General features: G+C 50.3%; 1 protein-coding gene across 2 annotated transcripts in view; it reads right to left on the bottom strand.

The window, feature by feature from the left end:
• The window catches only part of HIP1 (huntingtin interacting protein 1), a 135,533-nt gene extending 120,664 nt beyond the window's left edge, over nt 1-14,869 (bottom strand). For both annotated transcript variants that reach the window (XM_043915008.1, XM_043915006.1), the window contains exon 1: nt 14,665-14,869. In XM_043915008.1, coding sequence (XP_043770943.1) covers nt 14,665-14,784 — 120 coding nt within the window. In that variant the 5' untranslated portion in view covers nt 14,785-14,869. The remainder of the gene's footprint in view (nt 1-14,664) is intronic.
• Between the last annotated feature and the right edge of the window lie 8,529 nt (nt 14,870-23,398).

Raw genomic sequence — 23,398 nt, forward strand, 5'->3', positions numbered from 1 at the left:
GTCCCCATGATGACCCAAGGGAGCAGTGGAATGCACATTTACTCAGCCCTGACTAACATTTGCCAAGCAACATGCCATTCTTTTTTTTTTTTTTTTTTTTAACATTTTAGTTTGAGATAATTTTAGACTTTCAGAAGAATTGCAAAAATAGTACAGAGTTCCCGTACATCTTTGCCTGGCTTCCCCTTATATTAACTAACATCTTATATAACCCTAGGAAAAATCATCAAAATGAAGAAATTAACTTTGCTACAATGGGCCCTGCGCTCAGTCATGTCTGACTCTTTGCAACCCCTTGGACTGTAGCCCGCCAGGCTCCTCTGTTCATGGGATTTCCCAGGCAAGAATACTGGAGTGGGTTGCCATTTCCTCCTCCAGGGGATCTTCCTGACCCAGGTATCAAAACCCGGGTCTCCTACACTGCAGGCGGACTCTTTACCTGCTGATCCATCGGGGACTAAGCCCAGGGTTTCAGGAACATTCCAGACCACCAGTGAACCTGAGTAAGTCTCAGGACAGGGCAGGCCCACCCTGAGGGAAGCCCTGCATTTATTCCCGCCTGTGCTTCCTGACTTTGAGTCAGTTCCCTCAAGTGCAGACACCATCAGGATCCTATAGTAACTCCGGGATTTCCCACCTGCCTTTTTTTTTTTTTTTTAAATAGACAGCACAGCACTTACTTGATAAAAAACAAAAAAATTTTTTAAGGTTAAATAACTTACACCTATGATCTTCAAACTTGGAACTGCACCAGAGAACTCTATGGCCCAGCAGGAAAGAATGTTTTGAACAGGCTGCTGAATTGTTTTTCCAGGAGAAAATGTCTGTGAATAAGCGCCAAGTGTGGAAATCCAAAGTTCTCTCTATGGCCACAGAAAGCACGGATGAAATAACAAGTGTTCCTGTAGGTTTAAAAGGGTGGCCTGTCTGGGTTCCACTGGGCTTCTTGATGCACTGCATGAGTTACCTGTTATTAATACCATCCTGGATTAGCTTTTATCGCTGCTGTAAAAAAATTATCACAAACTGAGCAGCTAAAAACCACACCCGTTTATCATCTCACAGTTCTGTAGGTCAGAAGGCCAGTAAGATCCCACTGGGCTAAAAATCAAGGTGTCAGCAGGGCTACACTCCTTACTGGGAGCTCTGGGGAAATTTCGCTTTGAAGGTTATTCCGGTAGTTGGTAGGATCCAATTCCTTGCTGTTTCCCTTGGGCCCTTGCACATGGGCCCCTCCCACTCAGAGCCAGCAATGGCAAGTTGAATCCTTCTCCCATTTGGAATTCCTCTGGCTTTCCCTTCTGCCATGTCTCCCTTCCACTTGGCAGTCAGAGAATGTTCTCTGCTTTTAAGGGCATGTGATCAGACTGGCCCACTTGGACACTCCAGGCTCCTCTCTCTTTTTTTTTTTTTTGGGCCATGCCACGCAGTGTGTTGGATCTTAGTTCCCTGACTAGGAATCAAACCCATGCCACTTGCATTAGAAAAAGGGAGTCTTGACCACTGAACAGCTAGGGAAGTCCCTTCTCTCCATATCTGGAGGTCCTTAATTACATCTGCAGAGCCCCTTTCGCCACGTAACAGAAGATATGGCCATATTGATGGTGGGGGCATTTTCTGTCTGCTACATCACACTTCTGAGATGCAGAAGGAACACCAATCAGCCTGCCAGTAGAGTATAAATCAGGAATCCTGGCTCCAGTTCCCATCCAGATGTGTACTGTGACTGCACACAGAACCACCTCTGTCCCTCCCACTGAATTCTCCACTCCTAAAACATGCTCACATTTATCCTACCAGTGTTGCCAAAACTTTGGTTTCATGTCAACACGACACAGATCAAATGCATTCACTTTGGTGGGGAGCACCTGCCCTGGGTGAGAACTGGGCCCCTTCCCTCTTCTGTTGCAGCAACAATCAAACAAAATCAGGTCCTTAAGATGCATCATTACTTCACTCAGTAAACATCTCCCGAGGTCCTTCTGGGTGCTGAATCCTGTGCATGGGGTGCAGAGGCCTACAGAGCAGGCTAAGCTATAGGGGAGCTCACAGTTCATTGTGGGACAGACACCCAGATAAACATGTTAACAGAGAACAGACAGAAGTGTATATGTGCTAAGTCGCTACAGTTGTGTCTGACTCTTGGTGACCCTAGGGGTTGTAGCTCACCAGGCTCCTCTGTCCAAGGGATTCTCCAGGCAACAATACTGGAGTGGGTTGCCATGCCCTCCTCCAAGGGATCTTCCTGACCCAGGGATTGAACTCACGTCTCTTATGTCTCCTGCATTGGCAGGTGGGTATTTACCACTAGGGCCACCTGGGAAGCCTGACACACAGAAATACCATTCACTAAATCTGCGTGGAGAAGGGAGGGGGACTTTCCACAGGAGTGGCCACGAAGGTGGGACTTACCGGATGGAAAGAGTTTGGCAGGTGGATAAAGTGGGAGAGGCGTTCTGGGCAGAAGAGAAGGCTGCCACCTGGAAAAACCCAGGAGTGGAGAAGCCGCGGGTCTTTCGGGGAGAGCTCTATGGTGCTTGGTGGGCTGGCTACAGGGAGTGTGGGGGGTGGTGGCTGGGCATTAAGGTTGGCAAAGCCTGGCTCTGTGCCATGCCAATGAGCTTGGGTGTCAGCTTAGAGTTACGCATGACAAACAGAGGTTTTTAAAATCTGGAGTGATATAAACACTTGGACCTCTTAAAACCAAACTCTGGCAGCTAAGGCAAGGGCAGAACTTATGAGGGTCAAGACTGGAGGGCAGGAGGGCCAGGTGGGCCGTGCAGTAAATAGCTAAGTCTTGAGATGAAGGCCTGAACTCAGGCAGAGGCGGTGGTGGAGAAGTCGGGGTGATGTGAGATGCAGTCAAGGAGACAAGAACAGTAGGACTCGATGACTAGCTGCAGGGGTCCAGGCAGAAGAGAGGGGTCTCTTAGAATGAGTGGGACAATCCCAGGTGGAACAGCCTGGGACGGTTTGTAAACTGAGATTCTCTGAAACTGAGAACGAAGAAGAATGAGCAGGTCTGTGGCGGGAGGTGGAGTCCAGGTTTAGATGGGTTGGGTTTTCCTTCCCTTCCTTCCTTCTTTCTTTTTTCATTGCTTGTGTTGGATTTTTCTTAGCTGTAACAGGGCCTCGGCTGCACAGGGAGGTCCCATCCTGGAACAAGGGTCTCGAGGGAAGCAGGAGATGGCAAGTCACTTCCAAGCATGAGTCAGGGAGATGACAATCAATAGGAAGTCCCCAAGGACCACCCACAGTTACATCAAAGGGACGAGGTTTCCAGGGTCCCTCTGGGCAGCTCCAATTATGCTCACGTGATCCCAGATTCAGGGACTGTAAATCAGGGTTCACAGTTCAGAACTGGGACCAAAAATGGCTGATGCTCACTCAGTCCTTCACCAAAAAGATTTTATCCTTCATTCCACAAACCTGTACCAAGAGTTGCTCAGGGCCAGATGCTGCGCCAGAAACTTGAGCTGACAAAGAAAAGGCACCCGACGTATATTTTTTTTTAAACTTCCCAGATGGCTCAAGTGGTAAAGAATCCTCCTGCCAATGCAGGAGACCCAAAAGACGTGGGTTCGATCCCTGGGTCAGGAAGATACCCTGGAGTAGGAACGGCAACCCATTCCAGTATTCCTGTCTGGAGAATCCCAGGGACAGAGGAGCCTGGTGGGCTCCAGTCCACAGGGTCGCAAAGAGTTGGATACGACTGAGCAACTTGAGCACGCATATGCCAACCCTGGAGAGGCAGAGCCCTGGGCTCACCTGTGACTCCAAGGGAAGCTGATCTTGCTCAGAGAGGAAACCACAGTACTCACGCCTGTGTATCTTTCTGATGGATTATGGGAAATGAGAGGGAAGATTCATAGCATCAGTTAAGCCAGATCCAAGGAACACCAGAGAAGGTATATGCATCCAGGCCAGTACAGGAGAGGGGACACTTGACAGCCTAGTAAGACACACTAACGCACAGAGCAACTGTCACCAGGGCTGGCCCCAGGGACCATGCAGCCAGACAGAGACCTCAAAAGAACCACTGTTAGAAAGTCAGCATTTCTGCCATGTTCCTAGGTGACAATCCCTAAGCTCCCAGATTCTCACAGTGGCTCATCACGCCTCATTGTTGTTGTTCAGTCACCCAGTCGTGTCCGACTCTTTGCAACCCTATGGACCACGCACGCCAGGCCTCTCTGTCCCTCATCATCTCCGGAAGTTTGTCCAAGTTCATGTCCATCGCACTGGTGATGCCATCCAGCCATCTCATCCTCTGACGCCCTCCTCTCCTCCTCTCCTCCTCTCCTCCTTCATCATGTCTGGCTTGATCTAAATCTTTGGAGCAAGAGCCAAGTCTGAGGTTCCGTGCCTACCATCTGGGTCTCTGGTTTAGTCAAATGTGCTTTCTTTTGAGCTTAGAGACACGCTTTCTCCTTTCATTCTCTCCTTTGAGAACTTCTCTCTAATATAGTTCACATTTAACAGACATCCTGAGCTGGGGCTGGTGTAAAGCCTTCTGCTAGACATTGGGGAAACTCATTAAAAGATGAGTGAGGAACGAGGAACCCGTCTGCCACTGACGAAGGGAGATACAAGACATATGTCAACGGGAGCCGAGGGCACCGAGCTAAGCATGGCCTAATGACAGGTGTCACCCGCCCCGCTCCGTGTTACAGCAGCGCTCGGAGTGTGCAGCTTGTAGACGCATGATTCATAAATCAAACACTTCCCAGCTCCAGGGCAGCGTCAGAGGCACTCTCACGGGGGAGGCTGTGTTTGAGAGAGACCTCAAAGGGTGGGTGGATATCTAAATGGCAGGTTCTTACTTAGCCTCCACAAGACAGTCTCCTACTCCCTGGAAAGAGGTTTTTTATAATCTTTTGTATTCTGAAATATATAAATAGAGAGAACTGCATGAAGCGAAAAAGTACAGCTTAATGAATTATCATAAACCACCATCCAGGCCAACACACAGATGGATGGCAGGGCCACAGAAGCGCCCCTGTTCTGAACACCCTCCCCCTCACTCACCTCTCCTGCACTCAGAGGAGACCTTTATCTGAGCTCTTAGAATAATCAGTCCCTTTTTTCTCTACAGCCTTATCATCTATGCAAGCACCCCTAAATCCCAGTTTTGCTTTGCCTGTTTTTTGAACTTAATATAAATGGAAGCCTTCAGATTTGTCCTGGGAGTCTGTCTCTCCCGCCACCCCCAACATTATGTTTATAAGAGTCACGCTGACTTAACCCTGGTGGTCCAGTGGCTAAGACTTTGTCTTCCAATGCAGGGGGTGCAGTTTCAATCCCTGGTTGGGGAGATAAGATCCCACATGCCTCATAGCCAAAAAAACAAAACATAAAGCAAAAGCAATATTGTCACAAATTCAATAAAGACTTCAAAAAAAAGGTCCACATCAAAAAAAAAAAAAAAAAGAATCCCCCACACTGTTGAGGGTAACTATCGTTTGTTCCTTTTCACTGCTGTATAGTATCCCCATGAGAGAGAAGATCACAATTTACTTATCCATCTACTGCTGATGAGCTCTTGGGTTGTTTCTAGTTTGGGGTTATTACACAACATGATTATGAGTAAATATTCTTCTATAAATACCTTTTGGTGCATGGGCATACATTTCTGTTGGGTATATTGCTTGGTGTGGACTTGGTGGGTTATTGAGTGTGCTAATGTTTAATCTTTAATGCTGTCATTGTTGTTCGGTCACTAAGTGGTGTCCAACTCTTTTTCAGGCTCCCCTGTCCTTCACTGTCTCCTGGAGTTTGCTCAGATTCATGTCCATGACTCAGTGATGCTGTCCAACCATCTCACCCTCTGCCACCCTCTTTCACCTTCAATCTTTCCCAGCATCAGGGTCTTTTCCAATGAGTTGGCTCTTCACATCAGGTGGCCACTGGAGCTTCAGTTTCAGCATCAGTCCTTCCAATGAATATTCAGGTTTGATTTCCTTTAGGGTGGACTGGTTGGATCTCCTTACAGTGCAAGGGATTCTCAAGAGTCTTCTCCAACACCACAGTTCAAAAGAATCAGTAGTTCAGTGCTCAGCCTTCTTTATGGTCCTATGCTCACAACCATACATGACTGCTGGAAAAACCATTGCTTTGACTAGACAGACAACCAGGCTATTTTGAAATGCAGCTACACCAGTGTCCAGCCCCATCATCAGTGCATGAGCGCTTTCATTGCTCCACATTCTTGCCAACACTTGGCACTGTGATTTTTTTTTTCCTGTTTTTATTTCTTTCATCCTGATAGGCATGTAGCAATATCTCACTGTAATTTTAATTTTTACCTCCATGCTTACTAACAAAGTTGTACACCTTTCTATATGTTTATTGGCCATTTGCTTATCCTTTTTTGTGAAGTTCCTCCTGCTTATTTCTCTATTGGGTTGTCCTTGCTGGTTTTCCTTTTTTTTTAAAAAAAACATATTCTGGATACAGGCTTTTCTGATAGTTGCTGTGGTCAGTCATGTCCGACCCTTTGTGACTCTCTGGACTGTAGCTCGCCAGGCTCCTTTATCCGTGGAATCCTCTAGGCAAGAATACTGGAGTGGGTTGCCATTTCCTGTTCTATCTGATAGTCGTGCTGTGCTATGCTTAGTCACTCAATCATGTCCAACTCTTTGTGACCCTATGGACTGTAGCCCACCAGGCTCCCCTGTCTTTGGGATTTGATGTGTTGCAAAACATCTTCTGGGAGGAATTTCAAAAGTCCAAATAAGTGAATTGAAAAAAAAAATCTAGGGAGTAAAAAAAAAAAATCTCTGTACCTTTTTGAAGTTACCAGCCCTGGCCAGGCTTCAGCTTCAGGGGTATGGAAAAGAAAGTGTACAATCTGAGATCAGACCCACCAGGTTCCAGCCTCAGCTCCTTGGCCACTTCCTGGGTGTTCCTGGGCAAGACACAGAAGCTCTCTGGGCTTCAGTGTCCACGCTTGAGAACGGACCAAAATTACCTACTGCCTGGTTGCTCCATGGCTGAAAAGAGGTTACTTGTAAACGTACTTTGAAAACTTCACACAGTGATAGTTAAAAGAAGTGACTGGCCACACTGGCTTCCTGAACAGCCCACCAAATCCTGGGCTGTCTCTGAGCACTAATAGCAGAGGTGGAAGTAAAGGGCGGCCTTTCAGATCCAAGAAGATGCGTGCTCTCTCCCCAGCGGGCTGTGCCAGACGACACCTTGGGTCCCCAGCCCTCTCCCCGCAGCGTCAGACTTCACTGCCCACAGCTGGGAACAGGGCTCCTCCCTGCCTGCCCAGACAGGAAAACAGGAAGCAGTCACCATCCTGCCAAGAGGTGGGGCTGACAAGTTCCCTTTCCTAGGTGGGCACCTCTCCAGGCCGTCAACCCTTCTGGATGCAGGAGAAGCCCTGGCCGCTGGCCCGTGGTGCCGCCACGCCAGCCCTGCGCCCCACCCAGGCCCCCCACACACTTGGTCCCGAGGTAGTGGAATTAGTGGGCCCGCGGAAGGGGAGCATAAAATGAGCCTCATCAGTGCCCTGCTAGCGAGCAACTCTTTCAGTGCCCAAGTGGGGCCGGGGATCTTCTCTCCTGGATCACACGGACACACCCCATCCCTTCCTAAGGAGCAGCACCATCCTTTCGTGAGCCTCACATCACTGGTACCCGAGCCCCATCCCACAAACAGGGGGCATTTGGGAACCCCTTTTAAGGCAGGAGTTGCGAGCTCAGAAGAAACATGTGTCCTGATTTTAATGTGAAAGGCTGCTTAGAGGACTTCTAAAAGCTGAAATATGTATATTTTTTAAAGCTGAAATATTTGAGACTTGGAAGGACCCTCAGAAATCTTTTCCAGCCTCCTCATTTTGCAATGAGAGATGCAGGGGCAGAGCCAGACTTCCTGTTCCTGCACTCATCCTAACATCCCCAGACTGCCTATTCTTGTATTCATCCTAATGTCCCCAAACTTCCTGTTCTTATATTCATCCTAACATCCCCAGACTTCCTGTTTCCACACTCATCCTAACATCTCTCATGCTCTGCCCCAAACTCTAGCACCTGCACAGAGGCCACTGCCCTCGGCCATGTCCAGGGGCCCAGGACACCAGGCCAGTTTCTCTCCCTTCCTGGTAACCTCGTCTAAGCTCAGAAAGATCTGACCTGAAGCAGAATGAAGTCCTAGGAAGTCCAAGACCACAGTTTGGGAATGTTTATCAAGTGTTCTGAACTTGATGGAAATTCAAATCATCACCCTTGAGCCTTAGTTCTGTTTGCGGCCTCATCAGGCTCTTTCCTAAGTGAATTCTCCAACCAAGCTCTCAGGAGCTGACCGATGTTCTTCCACGGTACCCTGGGTGCCCAGGCCTGGCACACAGGGCCGGCATCTAGTGAGATATAATCATTAGGGAAACTGAAGAAGACAGAGAGGGAACCTCCAAAATGTGCAAAGCAAAGTGTTCTGCAAGCGGAGGCCTGCCTACAGCCCCAGGCTGCTGTTGGTCCTCTGACTGCTGTACATTCACTTATTTGGCAAACAGGCCTGGGTGCCTGCCTCATGCAAGGGCCGGCTAAGACTCAGATCCTGCCCTCAAGAGCTTCCAGTCTTAGGACTTCCCTGCTGGCCCAGTAGCTAAGATTTCGCGCTCCCAGTGCAGGGTGCCCGGGTTCAATCTCTGGTTGGGGAACTAAGATCCCACATGCCACAACTAAGACCGGGTGCAGCCAAATAAATAAATAAATACTGGGGAAAAAAAAAAAGAACTTCCAGTGTGGAAGGGAAGCCAAGAGGTGAGCATGGATGAACAGGAGAGACACACAGTAGGGAATGGCCCCTGAACCAGATCACAGGAGCTGCCTGGTGGAGGATGCTCTGTAAGTTAAGGCCTGCAGAGGACAGGGACTAGGGACCCTGAAGGTACCACATCCGGCAGGGTCTCTGGGCAGCCAGCACAGGTTCTTGGAAAAAGCAAGTTATATGGGCAGTGCTGGGCATTAAGGACAATCCACCGGTCACCAGGCTCTTTGAGGGGGCAGGAAGGATGGGATTACAAAGGTGCAGGGAAGAGGAAATAGGGCGGGGACAGCGAGAAGCCAAGGAGGGAAGGATAGGAGAAACATCATAGAATACAGCGTGGCAGTACAGGCAAAAGGCAGGGAAGGCTCCGGGCGGATCCTGGGAGATGGTGGGAGTCATGGGAGGGGCTCAAGTGTTCACAGGCTGGGGAGGCCCAAGTGGGGTCTGGGGCATGAGTGGTTTATCAGGGGCAGAAGTCTAATGGGAAGTGGTCACGCAGGCCAGGAAGTCGGTGTCATGGGGGTGAGAACAGAAACCATCGGATGGAAGTGAGGGCAGAGGAAGTGGACAGGAGGTAAAAGAGCAGTGGGGTGAGGACAGAGCCTTGGGGTCCCAACCTTCCCCAAGGGGAGGAAGACAAGTAAGAGCCAGAGGGGTCCAGGCAGTGCCGCGGGGCTGGCAGTCAGAAAAGCCAGGCTCGCGGGCCGATCTTCCTGGCTTTGAGTCCCAGCTCTGTCATTTACTCACTTCAGAGCCTTGAGCTAGTTATTAACCCCTCTCAGCCTCAACTGCCCCATCTATAAAACAGGGTGGGGTTCTGGTGGCTCAGATGGCAAAGAATCTGTCTGCAATGCAGGAGACCCAGGTTCAATTCCCGGGTAGGGAAGATCCCCTGGAGAAGGGAATGGCAATCACTCCAGTATTCTTGCCTGGAGAATTTCATGGACAGAGGAGCCTGGCAGGCTATAGTCCATGGGGTCGCAAAAGACTCGGATGTGACTGAGTGACTAACACTTCACAATCCATAGGCTTGTTGTAATGATTAAAAAGAGAGGTCTGTGCAAGGCCTTTACACTTGCACAGAGTAACTGTGATCAATGCTGGCTTTTCTCATTAGTATCATTGGGAGGAAACCAGAAGAGGATGAAACCACGCAGCCAGAGAAAGCTCTCAGCATCCTTTCTAGTTTTCAGTACTGATTAAGGGAGCAAGCGGGGGACAGGAAGTATACAGAATCTTTTATGTTAGAAGCCATTTCGGTATAGCCAGGTCTGAGAACCACTGATCCCTCCAGCCCAACCCTAAAATTTTTCAGCTGGTGAACTGAAGGCTGAGCATCTGCTGAAGATCATGTTCAAGACAGCAGATGATGTAAACATGGAGAAGAGGCCATGCCATCTGATTCTGAAGCCCTGGCTGGTCTATTTGCTTGCTGTGTGACCTTGGAAAAGTCACTTGGCCTCTCTGAGCCTGAGTTAGCAAATAAAATAATGGCTATAAATCACCTAGTAGGTCCCTAGGACCCAGCAAGTCCTTCACAAATATTTGTTTCTGTCTCCTGGCTCTCATTATATGACTTATATAATCATATAAAGTAAAGCATCCTTTACTCTGTCATGGGCTCCATCCAGGAGATTGTGACTAAGGGTTTGTCCCTTCCTCTGTGTTCCCAGAGCCTTGTGCTCTCCCCTGATCCCAGCCCTCAGCTGCCACAGAATACAGCAGCTCAAACTTCCGTGTCTGGTTGAAACACAGGCTCTGATGAAGCAGGTCCTGCCCTGCTACCGACTCCAGTGTTGCCCGTGCCATGGGTCCTCTGCTCCCTTTGGAGGAGGCCCGCTGCGGCCGGCCCACCTCCCCGCTGACTCATGAGCTCCTCTGGGGCCAATCTCTTTATCTTACTCATCTCCGCGTCCCCTTCACAGTATGTACTCACTAAGAGGATGTTGAAAAAACAAGCAAACCGTGGAGAAAACCATTTTCCAGCTAAGTAAATACAGACAGGACATTTTGTCTGTGAGTGGCAACCCTCCTGATTCATTCCAGAATCGCCCTCTTGGCTGACCTAAGGACAGTGTGGTGGAGAGGGCCTGAGACCTAGAACCAGGGCCTGGAACCCCGAGTCTTGGGTTTGAATTCTGATCCTTTCACTCACCAACTGATGGTCCTGGGCAAGTTACCAAGCTCTCATCCATAAAATGAGGGTGATAACACCCAACCACAGTGCAGTCCCAACAATGCCAAAACTTTCTAAACTGTAAAGTGCTCCAGGCTACATATCATTATTACTGTAGCTTTTTTGAGGGCAAGAACCACTTTTTACGTCCCCAGAGCCTGAAGGGTACAGGTGAGGGGCTGGGTGGGGGGCACACTGGGGGTCTGGTTGGAGCTGGGAGCTGGCAGGGACAGTGATCACGTGAAATATAAGGATGATCCAGGAGAGTTGAGGAGGGAAGGCTTCCTGGAAGAGGCTGACAACCTTGAGAAAACAAGTCTGGTCTGAGGGCACAGGCAGCCGGAGCGTAAGCTCTACCTGAAGGAAGGCAGAGAATTCAGAGTCCGCAGAGGGCCTGGGACAGGGCCTCCGGCTGAGTGCGGAGACAAGGGAACTGGGGGCCGTTAGGAAAGAACACCAAGTAACTACAGATGTGCCCTGTGGCCCAGAGCTGAGTTCCCCATCCAGGCCAGGCATCCCGGCCGGGGCCAACCCATCACTGTGGACCCGAGACTACCGTCACTTCACCACAACACCAGCCCCAGGCACATGAGGACAGAAGTTAGAGCAAGACACTGTTCCACCCTCAGGAAGCTCACAGCGTGCCGAGGGTCACGTGCTGAGGGTCACAAGGGAACGGGGACAGGACAGGGAGCAGGGGCAAGGCGCGAGGCATTTGGAGGTGGGAGGAGCCGGTTCTGCTCTGTCCACCTTAGCTGATGAGTCTCACCCACACCCGCCTCCAGACCAAACCTTTTCTCCTGGAATGCCCCATCCCTCCTCTCTACCCAGCAAGTGCCGGCTCAGGCTGAAGGATGGGGTTCAGACCTCGGAGGGCTCCCACCCGCTTCGCACCCTGACAGCCTGGACTTTAAGCGATCACTCCTGGTAATCACTGCATTTACTAGGAACACTTCTGTCCCTCTACTGAACAGTTCATCACAGCCTGCCCCAGTACTTGGCCTTTTTTCTGGTCCCCTCTCCCCCTCAGATTATAGCAATCATCATCACCACAGTGCTCCCCAGTTTACAAAATGTCTCCATGTATACTATTTAATTGAGTCTCCCACAATCAACCTGTGAGGTAAGTAGTATCCTTATTTTGCAATAAGGAACCTGAAGCTAAGAAAGGTTGGACAACTTGCCTGGGGCCACACAGCCCCTCCATGTGCCTGGTTATCAAACTTCAGCCTCTTCCAGCTCCCATCCCAGTGCTCTGTCCAGTACTCAGAGGCCACACAGAGCTGTGGTTAAAGGTTGGGATCACAACATGCTGTGTGACCTTGGGCAAGTCACTTAACTTCTCTGTGCCTCAATTTCTTCCAGGTAAAATGTGGCTGATACTCACCTCATAGGTCCTTGTCAATATCACCTCACAGGACTTTATGAGATTAAAGCAGGTGATATAATGAAGTACTCAGAACAGTGCCAAACACAGAACTAGTGACAATCATCAGTCTACCTTCACTGATTCTCATGCTCTCTTAACTCATTAAATTTTTTTTCTAACTCATGTTCATATGGCTCAGACAGTAAAGAATCTGCCTGCAATGACAGAGACCCGGGTTCAGTCCCTGGGTTGGGAAGATCTCCTGGAGAAGGGAATGGCAACCCATTCCAGTATTCTTGCCTGGAGAACTCTATGGACAGAGGTGCCTGGCAGGCTGCAGTCCATGGGGTCGCAAAGATTCAGACAGGACTGAATGACTAACACACACATACACTGGGTAAGTAGTCATTAAACAATACACATTTTTGCAGGTTGACTAAGGTGAGGTTTCAGGATTATTCTCTTTCCTTTTCTTCACTCTCTTACTCCCCTAATAGTTTCAACAACAGAGAAACTCTTTTCCTGATTCATTCTATCTCCCTTACACAAACACACACACACACACACACACACAAGCCACTAGGTCAAATCTGGCCAATTATCAGTGTCCCACAGAATGTAAAATACTGCCTAACACTGACCTAGACTCTCCTTGTTGGGACGTCCCTGGATAGCTAGAGAAACTTTCACAAACCTAATTTCCATCACTATAATGGGTCAAACTCTTACGTGTATTTCTCTATTGCTCCAGTTTTTACTGGAGACTCTAGAAGGAATGAATTACCATTTATTTTCCTTGTCTATTACAAGAAAGATTTACACTGTTTCCTGGAGCAAGAAGCCTTATGTGCCCAGGCAGCTAGATGAGGGCATAATGCCCAGAGCAGACAAGTATCTTCCTTCCTTTCTGGGGTCTAATCCACAGAATCAGAGAATAAAGCTTAAACCCAGCCAGACCCTGGGAGAGGGAAGTGAAGAGCCTTCTCTCCCATCTCATGTGGGGTAGGATGATGACCTAGGGAGGGGACACTGCCTACTTTACACCACCCGGACACACCTGCGAAGGGCCAGAGGTGCCTGGAAAAAGAAGAGGAGGAAGTCCCCCAGGTTTTCGTGAAAAGCTTCCTTCTTTGCAAGATTCCATACATAGAACACTTAGTCAGGACCTCACAATCTTTATCTAAAGCCCCACTGCCCTTCCATCACATGGTACTAAGTCTGGAGAGGGGGAGTTGGGAGCAGAACAGAATAGGAGAACCAGCTTCTGTCAGGGGAAGCCCCCTGGATCTTCAAAGGTTCCACTCTGAGAGCAAGAGTGGGCGAGAGTGAGGAACAAACCTGCCCATACAACTTTGGCAGTGGGATTAAAAGAAGTGCTATGCCCTTCGAAATGGATTTTGCATACAAACGAGCCCAGGAACACCATAAACATATCAGCTTTATTCAGTCCAATCAATACACCAGGCATTAAAACTCTGAGGTAAAAATGGATTGTGGCTTTTTGTTGATGACAGTGAGGAATTTTGGCCCCTAGCCCTGCTCAGGCTGGACAAATAGGGCAGGCTGCCTATTAGCTGTCAGGCACATTTGGGGGGATGAAATCAAAACCCCGATTCAGGGTTCTGGGCACCCCAGGACGACTCGACGTGACCAGCATCCGGACCACTGGTCCAAGAGCCTCAATTTCTGTCCTTGGGCCGGCCCCCTCCTCCAGCCCCCGGTCATCTTCCAAACTCGGCCATACACCGCATTTCCTACATTCCTTCCTCCCGGCTCAGACCCCTTCAGTCCGGTCCTCCGAGGCCGACAGCTGGGGGGTGGTGTGAGCCAAGCTAGAGGCACAAGGAAGGCGATGCTAGGGATGGGGGGAATGTCAACGCAGTCCTGAAGTGATCGAGCGGAGAGGACAGGGCGCCCCAGCCTTCACATTCCCGACTCAGCGCCCCACTCTCCGCTGCCACACTTGCGACTCCCAGTGGCCCCCCTAGGGACCTTCCCCAGCCTAGGGGCACCCCTGCCATTCGGCCCCCTTTTCGCGTTCCTTCCCCGCTCACCGCCCCCGTGACCCCTGCCCTGCCCCGTCGGGACCGGCTCCAGTCGGTCGCGCCGCGCGGACCGTGCCAGCTGCTCGGAGCTGCCCTGCCCTCTCCCCCAGGCCAGCCGGATGCCCCCGGGGTCCCCGACCTTCCCGGATCGCCCTGACCACCGCACCAGATGCCCCCTCTTGCTCCGTCCTTCCCTGGGCCTGCAAGATCCCTACCCGCTTCGAGTCCCCTCCAGGACACTGCGGGATGCCCCAGCCATGCACGACCCGGGGTGTCCCCTCCCGCCCTGCCCCGGTCCTCACCTGAGTCCGCTCAAAGCTCTCCCGCTCCGCCGCCTCCATCCCCGCGCCGACCCCACGCCGGCTCAGCACCTTCGGCAGGGGGTTGGGGACCTGCTTCATGGAGCTGGCCATCCGGTCCATGTCGCCGCGCGGAGCCGAGTCAGGGGCCCTCGGCCGCCCCGGGATCCCCACGGCGCCGCCCGCCCCTCCCTATCCACTGGGATCCGGCGCTAACGGGAAGGCGCCCGCCTCCCATTGGCTGAGAGCGCTGCTACTCTGCCGAGGCCCCGCCCCCGCTCAGAGGCTTCCCCGTCCACCCCCGCCCTTTCCAGAGCCCCCGCCCCGGCCCTGCCCTGCCGGGCTCTCGGGACCGTCAGGCGCGCCGGGACCGGCCGGGAGGCCTGTCGGTCACCGGCCTCCACCGCCCCTGGCGGGGGCGGGCCTGACCTGCCCTAGCCCGCCCCTTCCCCGACGCCCCGAGCGCGGCTCTCCCAGCCGCTGGCTGCACCCGCGCGTTCCCCGCGAGCCGCACTCTCCCAGTCCCCCCGCCTCCACCCCGGGCGCCGCTAGGTCCCGGCTTGGGTGGTGGGCGGGGGTCAAGCTGGCGGTGAGTTGGGCCTCCCGCAGGGAATCCGGGCCCACTTGGGACTGGCCTGTTAACTCTTTTCGGGCCGGAGACAAGAGAGCGCGCGATGGACCTGCCCGGCGGCCGGATGCGTCCCAGGATGCGCTGTCCTGAGGCCCGGGGTGGGTGGCGGCTCCCACCCAGCTCCCACCGCCTTCTCCCTCGTCCTGCCCCTGCCCCGAATCCCTGCCCATCCCTTTTGTAATGTCCGCAGACCCGGGAGCGCTGGGCTGGGTCAGTGGAAACTTCTCGACACCTTTCCAAACCTCTCACCGTCTGGATCTGGTCAGGATGTATTCGTTGGTAGAAACCCATGTGGACATTTTAATATTTATCCCCGGCTCTGGGACACCCCTCCCATCCTGCTCCGTCGTCAGCCAAGATACTGACGACAGGCGTGGGGGGGATGGAAGGGGGTGGAAGTGCGATCCTTAGGCGAGATGCTGAAGAAAGTTAAAAGTTTTCTGTTCAAATGCCAATTTTGGTGTTTTAAAAATAAATGCTTTTTGCAACTCAAAGTAAAGAAAGGCGTTACTTTTTTTTTGACTAAGAGCTTTTGATAAAAATTCACACATTGAATAGAGAAGTAGAAGAGCGGGTGGGCCTATGTAGGCGCTGGGGAGCCTCTGCCGGCTTTGCCAGCTGGCATTGTGTGGATGGGATTCTGGGGGCGACGGGAAGGAAGGGAACCAATGGGGAGACTCCAGCAGTAGGTGAGAGACCAGGAGGGCCTCCACTCGCGAGCCAGGAGAGAGTTCAATTCTGTGGGAGGTTCTGTGAATCAGTTCAGTTGCTCAGTCTGGTGGGACTCTCTGAAACCCCATGGACTGCAGCTCGCCAGGCGTCCCTGTCCATCACCAACTCCCAGAGCTTAGTCAAACTCAGGTCCATCGAGTTGGTGATGCCATCCAACCATCTCATCCTCTGTTGTCCCCTTCTCCTCCTGCCTTCAATCTTTTCTGGCATCAGGGTCTTTTCAAATGAATCAGTTCTACGCACCAAGTGGCCAAAGTATTGGAAGTTTCAGCTTCACCATCAGTCCTTCCAATGAATATTCAGGACTGATTTCCTTTAGGATGGACTGGTTGGATCTCCTTGCAGTCCAAGGGACTCTCAAGAGTCTTCTCCAACACCACAGTTCAAAAGCATCAATTCTTTGGCACTTCTTTATGGTCCAACTCTCACATCCATACATGACTACTGGAAAAACCATAGCCTTGACTAGACAGACCTTTGTTGGCAAAGTAATGTCTCTGCTTTTTAATATGCTGTCTAGGTTGGTCATAGCTTTTCCTCCAAGGAGCAAGCGTCTTTCATTTCATGGCTGCAGTCACCATCTGCAGTGATTTTGGAGCCCAAGAAAATAAAGTCTGTCACTGTTTCCATTGTTTCCCCATCTATTTGCCATGAAGTGATGGGTTCTGTGAATAGGTTTGGACAAAGGGAAAGAGGCAGAGGGAGGAGGCAGTGTTGGGACCAGAATTAGAACTTTTCTTCTTTCTTTTTCTTTTTAAAAAGTATTCATTTATTTGATTGTACCAGGTCTCAGTTGCAGCATGCGGGATCTTTTAGTTTTGGCATGTGGGATCTAGTTCCCTGATGAGGGATCAAATCAGGGCCCCCTGCATTGGGAGCACTGAGTCTTAGTTACTGGACCAGCAGGCAAGCCCTAGAATTTCTGTAGAAGAAGGATCTAAGGGTGGCATATGATGGAAGGGTCTTTCCTGGGGCTTAGTGGTAAAGAATCCACCTGCCAATGCAGGAGATACAGGTTCAATCTCTGGGTTGAGAGGATCCCCTGGAGAAGGGAATGGCAACCCACTCCGGTATTCTTGCCTGGGAAATCCCATGGCCAGAGGAGTCTGGCAGGTTACAGTCCATGGGGTCGCAAGAGTTGGACACAACTTGGGGACTAAACCACCACCATGATGGAGGGGAACTGCACTGAGGCTACACTTGCATATCAAGCACACTGGTTTTGCCTTCTCTTAGACTGTGTTTGTAGGTGAGGCCTTGGGAGTGGCTCCCCGTGGCTTTCTCTGGCCTGAGATTAGCTGTCACCTAGTTTTCCAGGCTTTGCTCTAGTCATGGGAGATGAGGCACCTGACAAGAACTGTGGCCTGATGCAGAAAATCAGTCACTGAAGACCCGAACCTCCATCTTTCCCATCCTTTCATTTCCTACTAGTGCCTCCCACTGGCCAAACCCAGCTGGAAGAAGAGGGCTAGGGTGACGGGTCAGGTACCGCCCTCCTTCCAGGCTCAGAGCAGAGTGGATGTGAGTGGAGGCTAGATGGAGAGTTTCCAGCATGGGACGGGGGTGGAGGGGGCCCTCACCAGAGTGGACCTCCCAGGAAAACAGACAGGCTTCATACTAGTATCACCTCCTTCTGTCCCTCTGCCCTGTACCCAACTCCTGCTCTGGACCCAGCTAGAGTGATTTGTGAGCCTTTGCCCAGAGTTTATAGCTTCAGTAAACAGGGGCCCTTTAAACAGGGATTAAGGGATCAGCCTACTTCTTATTAGAATAAACCAAAGTAGGAATTGGGAATTTGTGGTTTGGAGGCACCCTGTGAAGAAAGACTCAACTGAGTTACCTTCCTCTGTGAAACTCAAGAGTGAGTTAAAAATAAGATTTCCCACTTGCCGCAGCAGCAAAACCCTTTGCCAAGGGTTGAAGGAAACCCTCCCCCAGGATGTAAATGATAAGACTCTGTTCACTGCCTTCAGTTCCTCCAGTCTCTCCAAGCAATGTTGGGACCACTTGCTTTATATGTTCTGGGGATGCCTGGTTTCCAGATATGGAATCTATCTCTGGGAAAACCCATTGTGGGGGTCATACCTGTCTTATTACCTGCCTCTCTGTAACTGATGAAATCTTCCCCACCCCACATCTAGTTTGAATTTGATTTAATACCTTATGGTGGTGATGGTTGGTGATGATGGTTTAGTCGCTAAGCCATGTTCAACTCTTGCAACCCCATGCACTGTAGCCTGTCAGGGTCCTCTGTCCGTGAGATTCTCCAGGCAAGAATACTGGAGTGGGCTACCATTTCCTTCTCCAAATACCTTATGACACATAAGCTGACCACACTATTCCTACAGGATCCTGGAGCCCGAGTATGCATATTTTGGTAATTTAATGAGATATAATTAGTCTACATTAAACTGCATCTATTTAAAGTATACAATTTGATGGGTTTTGACATACAAATATACACTCATGAAAACATCACCACATCAAGAACATATTCATTACACCCAAAGATTTCCTCATGTCTCTTTGTAATCTAGTCCTGAGTACATGCTCAGTTGCTAGGTCATGTCCGACTCTTTGCGACCCCATAGAGGGCAGCCTGCCAGGTTCCTCTGTCCATGGGATTTTTCAGGCAAGAATACTGGAGTGAGTTGTCATTTCTTTCTTTAGGGGATCTTCCCAACCCGGAGATCGAACCTGCATACCTGCATTGACAGGCAGATTCTTTACCACTGAGCCACCGAGGAAGTCCAGTCTAGTCTTTTCTCCTCCCAAACCCCTGTGCCTAGGCGATTACTGATCTGCTTGTTGCCACCATAGATTAGTTGCATTTTCTAGAATTTTATATAAATGGAATCATACAGGATGTATTCCTTTTTGTCTGGCTTTTTTTCACTAAGAAAACCCTAACCCTAACACTCATAGCTCAGTCAGTTAAGAATCTGCCTGCAATGCAGGAGACCTGGGGTTCAATTCCTGAATCAGGAAGATCCCCTGGAGAAGGAAATGGCAACCCACTCCAGTATTTTTGCCTGGAGAATCCCATGGACAGAGGAGCCTGGCGGGCTATAGTCCATGGGGTTGCAAGAGTCGGACACGACTTAATAACTAAACCTTTATCTAATTTTATTTTTTTAATTTATTAATTTTTAATTGAAGGATAATTGTTTCATAGTATTGTGTTGATTTCTGCAAAGCATCAACATGAATCAGCCGTAGATTTACCCATATCCCCTCCCGCTTGAACATCCCTTCCCCCTCCCTCCCCATATACTTGACTTTAAATCCTATACACTGGTCAGGATGACCAAGGAGCAAGGGGACAGCGTAGGGAACCAAGGTCGGGATTTACAACAACAAGGATCTGGGTCTGAGCTTAAGCCTCACTGTGCTTATCACTTGAGCAAGTGTTAGGAAATAGCCACAAGAAATGGTCAAGGAAAATGAGGACTGAGAAGTCAAAGGGAGGGGAGGCCAGCGGATCTCAGTGTCATCAGAGCCCAGGCAGGAGAACACTGTCAGACCTGGGGCCCCCAGGTAGACAGAGATGCTCTCATCAGGCAGACTACCCGAAGGGCTTTGAGATCATCACCCAGGAGCTGCAAGCAAAGCCAGCCCTCTCCTTCGGTGAGGTCAATGCTTTACTACACAGATGCTACATCGCCGTGGGTTGAGAAGGGAATTAAACGCGAGCAGGAGAAGCTGTCACTATGGCTCTATGGCACTAATCCAAATCATGTGTCAGGAAAAGTGAGGGTGGAGAAATGGGAGGAGCAGAAAAATGGAAAGAGGAGGAGGGGGCTACAGGGATGCAGAGATGTGGGCTGCCACGAGAGCGCACACAGTGGGGTCCAAGGCCATGAGAGAGAAGACAGGCGGAAGACACTTAGGTTGTGTCTAGAGAGGAGTGAGCCTGGGAGAGGATTTCTGTGGGGCTTTTGGGCTCAGTCAAGATTCAAAATCTCGGGCGAGAGGATCTAGGCCAGGCTGAGCAGGACAGTTGGAGGAAGGATGCCAAAGGTGTCCCTTTGACAATTTTCTGTCTTAATGGGCAGGTCCTTGGGTTTAACCCTCTCTGAGGCTGTCCCTATTGGGGGAGGGGTGCTGTGGGGAAGAGAAAAGGACCCAGGTACAAGAGATGTCTGCTACTTCGACTTAGGGAACCCACATTCTTAACACAAGAAAGAGGAGTCACTGTATAAATGGCCAGTGAGCATCGAGGGAGAGTTCCTTGCCTTTTCAATGGCTGTAGGGTAGGAGGTTCTGTACTCTCTTAGAGGAGTTTCCAGCATCCTTGGCAGACAAGGAAGGAGATGGTGGGTCTGGAACGTTCCCAACGACCATGCATCAGGTGGCTGGTCATTTCTTCCTTAGACAGTGAGCCCGTGCAGCTGGGGAAAGTGCAGGCTTTGGGATCAGCCCTACCGGGGCCAAGTGCCAGACCCACTTACTAACTATGTACTCATCACTTAACCTCTTTGACCCTCAACTTCCTCATCTGTAAAATAAGGATTTAACCAATTCCTGCCACCGTAAACTGTTAGGTCCAAGGAAATAATACTGGAATTATCTTTTTCTTTTTTTGTTTTCCTTTAAATTTAAAAAAAATTTTTATCAAAGTTGTGATGTTTAGAGTTTTAAAACATCAAAGTGAATAAACCAAAAGAATCAGGCTCCTTCTCTCTCCTCCTTTTCCTTTCCTCCCTCTCATCCCTTCTCCTCCCATCCCTTCCTTCCCTCTCTCCTTCTCCTCTCCTGCCCTTCCTGATTGCTGTGGGATCTGACCTCTCTTTCAGGCATCAAGGAAGGAGACATTGGGTCTGAAACCTTCCCTTGGGACTACCCTTCCTAGGTCAATTAACTCTTAGAGATGGCAACTTCCCTGGAGTGTATCTTTCATATGCAAACCCTACCCCCCCCACCCCAGGGTTCACACCTTAACTCCTCCTTTATGGAGCTCTCATTCCAGGCAGCAACCCACCTTCCATAATCACCCCCCGAGCCAGGTACCAGATAACTAGGGGTGGCCCTACACCCCAGAACCCATTGAAGTTATCCAAAGGAGCCAACCTGAAGCCTGCTGACCCTGCGTCGCCCATTAAAACCATAACAAAGGCTCTCATAGTTTCCTTTCTCCCTCTGGCTCCTGATCACTCTGGTGCTCCCCTGTGTGGTTCTGTGTGGGGTGACACGACCCTGCTCTTGGGATCTGTGAGTATAACAAACTACCTTTTCAACGGCAGTCATCTCCTGATCTGGCAGCCTCACCATACCTGAGCAATAATAAAACCTGCATTTTATTTATTTTTTGTTTAAATATGCACTTATTTTGCAGGTCTTAGTTGCAGCATGTGGGATCAAGTTCCTCCACCAGCAATTGAACCCAGCCCCCCTGCACTGGGAGCATGGAGTCTTAGCCACTGGACCACCAGGGAAGCCTCAAAACCTACATTTTAAAATATTTATGATTCCAGCTCACTGTCACTCATGCCAACATTACTCCTGTCTTGATTCCTGATGATTTCCATTTGCACACAAATCATCTGTCCACATCACAGTTCACCCATCACCACCTGACGGCAGGTGATTTCTGGATTGAAGGAACACGGGTCCAGCACACACACACACACACACACACACACACACACGCACACACACACACACACACACAAATCCTTATCAACAACCCCACCCCTGGACTGTAAGACGCCTCACGCCACCCCCAACCCCACTCCAGATTGGGACACACAGTTTTGAGGGCATTAGCCCCCTTTGCCTGGCAAAGGAATAAAGCTATTCTTTTCCATTGGTACTTCACCCCAAACTGTGTGGTTCAATTTCGTAACCAGTGCACATTAAGAGCCAAGGTCTTGACACTATGTCACAAACCCTACATGCTTTGACCCCATTATCTCTGATTCACCGGCTATTCTTCATTTCATTCACTTCTCACTCATTAGACTGTGTCCTCTACCAAAGCCAGGCACACTTCTACCTCAGGCCCTTTGCACTGGCTGTTGTCACTCCCTGGAATATTCATTCAGACACCTGCAGGGCTCATGCCCTCGCCTCCTTCAAGTCTTTGTTCAGAGGTCACCTTCTCACTGAGGCTTTTCCTGAGCATCTCCTACCATTTCTAGTTTCTACTTCTTTCAGAGCTCTCACCTTCTTCTTCTTCTTTTTTTTTGGCCACACCACAGGGCTTGGGGGATTTTAGTTCCCAGACCAGGGATAGAACTTGAACCCTCTGCAGTGAAAGCTTGGAGTCCTGACCACTGGCATGCATGCATGCTAAGTCACTTCAGTCTTGTCTGACTTTTTGCAGCCCTATGAACCAGCCCACCTGGTTCCTCTGTCTATGGAATTCTCCAGGCAAGAATACTGGAGTGGGTTGCCATGCCCTCCTCCAGGGGATCGTCCCAACCCGGGGATCCCACCCTTGTCTCTTACATCTCCTGCATTGTAAGTCCCGTTCTTTACCACTAGTGCCACCTGGGAGGCCCCCTAACTACTGGACCACCGTGGAATCCCCAAAGTTCTTACCTTCTAATGCACTGTCTGGTTTACTTATTTATTATGTTTATTCCTTTATCATATGTCTGCACTCTCCCTCCAACCCCGCCTGCAAATGTGAAGTCAGAGATTTTTCTCTTTCATGGCTATCTCCTCGCTTCTATTAGAAGAGGGCTTTGCCTAGGATACATGCTCCATAAACATTTACTTAATGAATGAACAGGACATTAGCCCCTGAGAGGACCCTGAGACCATCTTGTCCAACCTTCTCACTGTAACAATAATAAAGACAACAGAAGAAGCCGCTGCAGCAACCGCCCAGAGTTAATCACTGACTACGGAGCCGGCCCTGAGCTCTCTGCTTTTAATGCAGTTACCTCGTTTAAACCTCAGGGCGGCCTGGAGCTTGGTATCACTATAATCTCCACTTTGCCGGTAAGGAAACTGGGGTTAATGATCGAGTTCAGGTTCAGGAACTTATCTTAGATCCCCAAAGCGATAAGTGGTGGCCCTGGGCTCCCAGCCCAGGCAGCCGGAGTCCAAGCCGGTGCTCTCAGCCTCCCCGCCGCCCCCTGCAATGTTCCTTCCGATCGATCACGTGCAAAACGTCCCCTAAGGAGAAAACTGCTTCACACATGGGAGGGTCCAGGAACATGCTCAGTGCAGAGATGCTCTTGATCAAGTACCTTGCATTTGTTGGGGTTGATGGTTGGGGAGAGGGGAGGGGAGGGGCCCGACGGATAGGCGGGGTTGGGGAGCTGAGTGCGGCCTCTATGCCTGTGCCCTCTCGGCTCTAATGCATTTGGTGGAAGCCAGACAGCCCCAGGAGAGCCTTAATGGACCCGCAGAGTCACAACTTCA

Source organism: Cervus elaphus, chromosome 10, assembly GCF_910594005.1.
Source record: "Cervus elaphus chromosome 10, mCerEla1.1, whole genome shotgun sequence".
Lineage (NCBI taxonomy): Eukaryota > Metazoa > Chordata > Mammalia > Artiodactyla > Cervidae > Cervus > Cervus elaphus.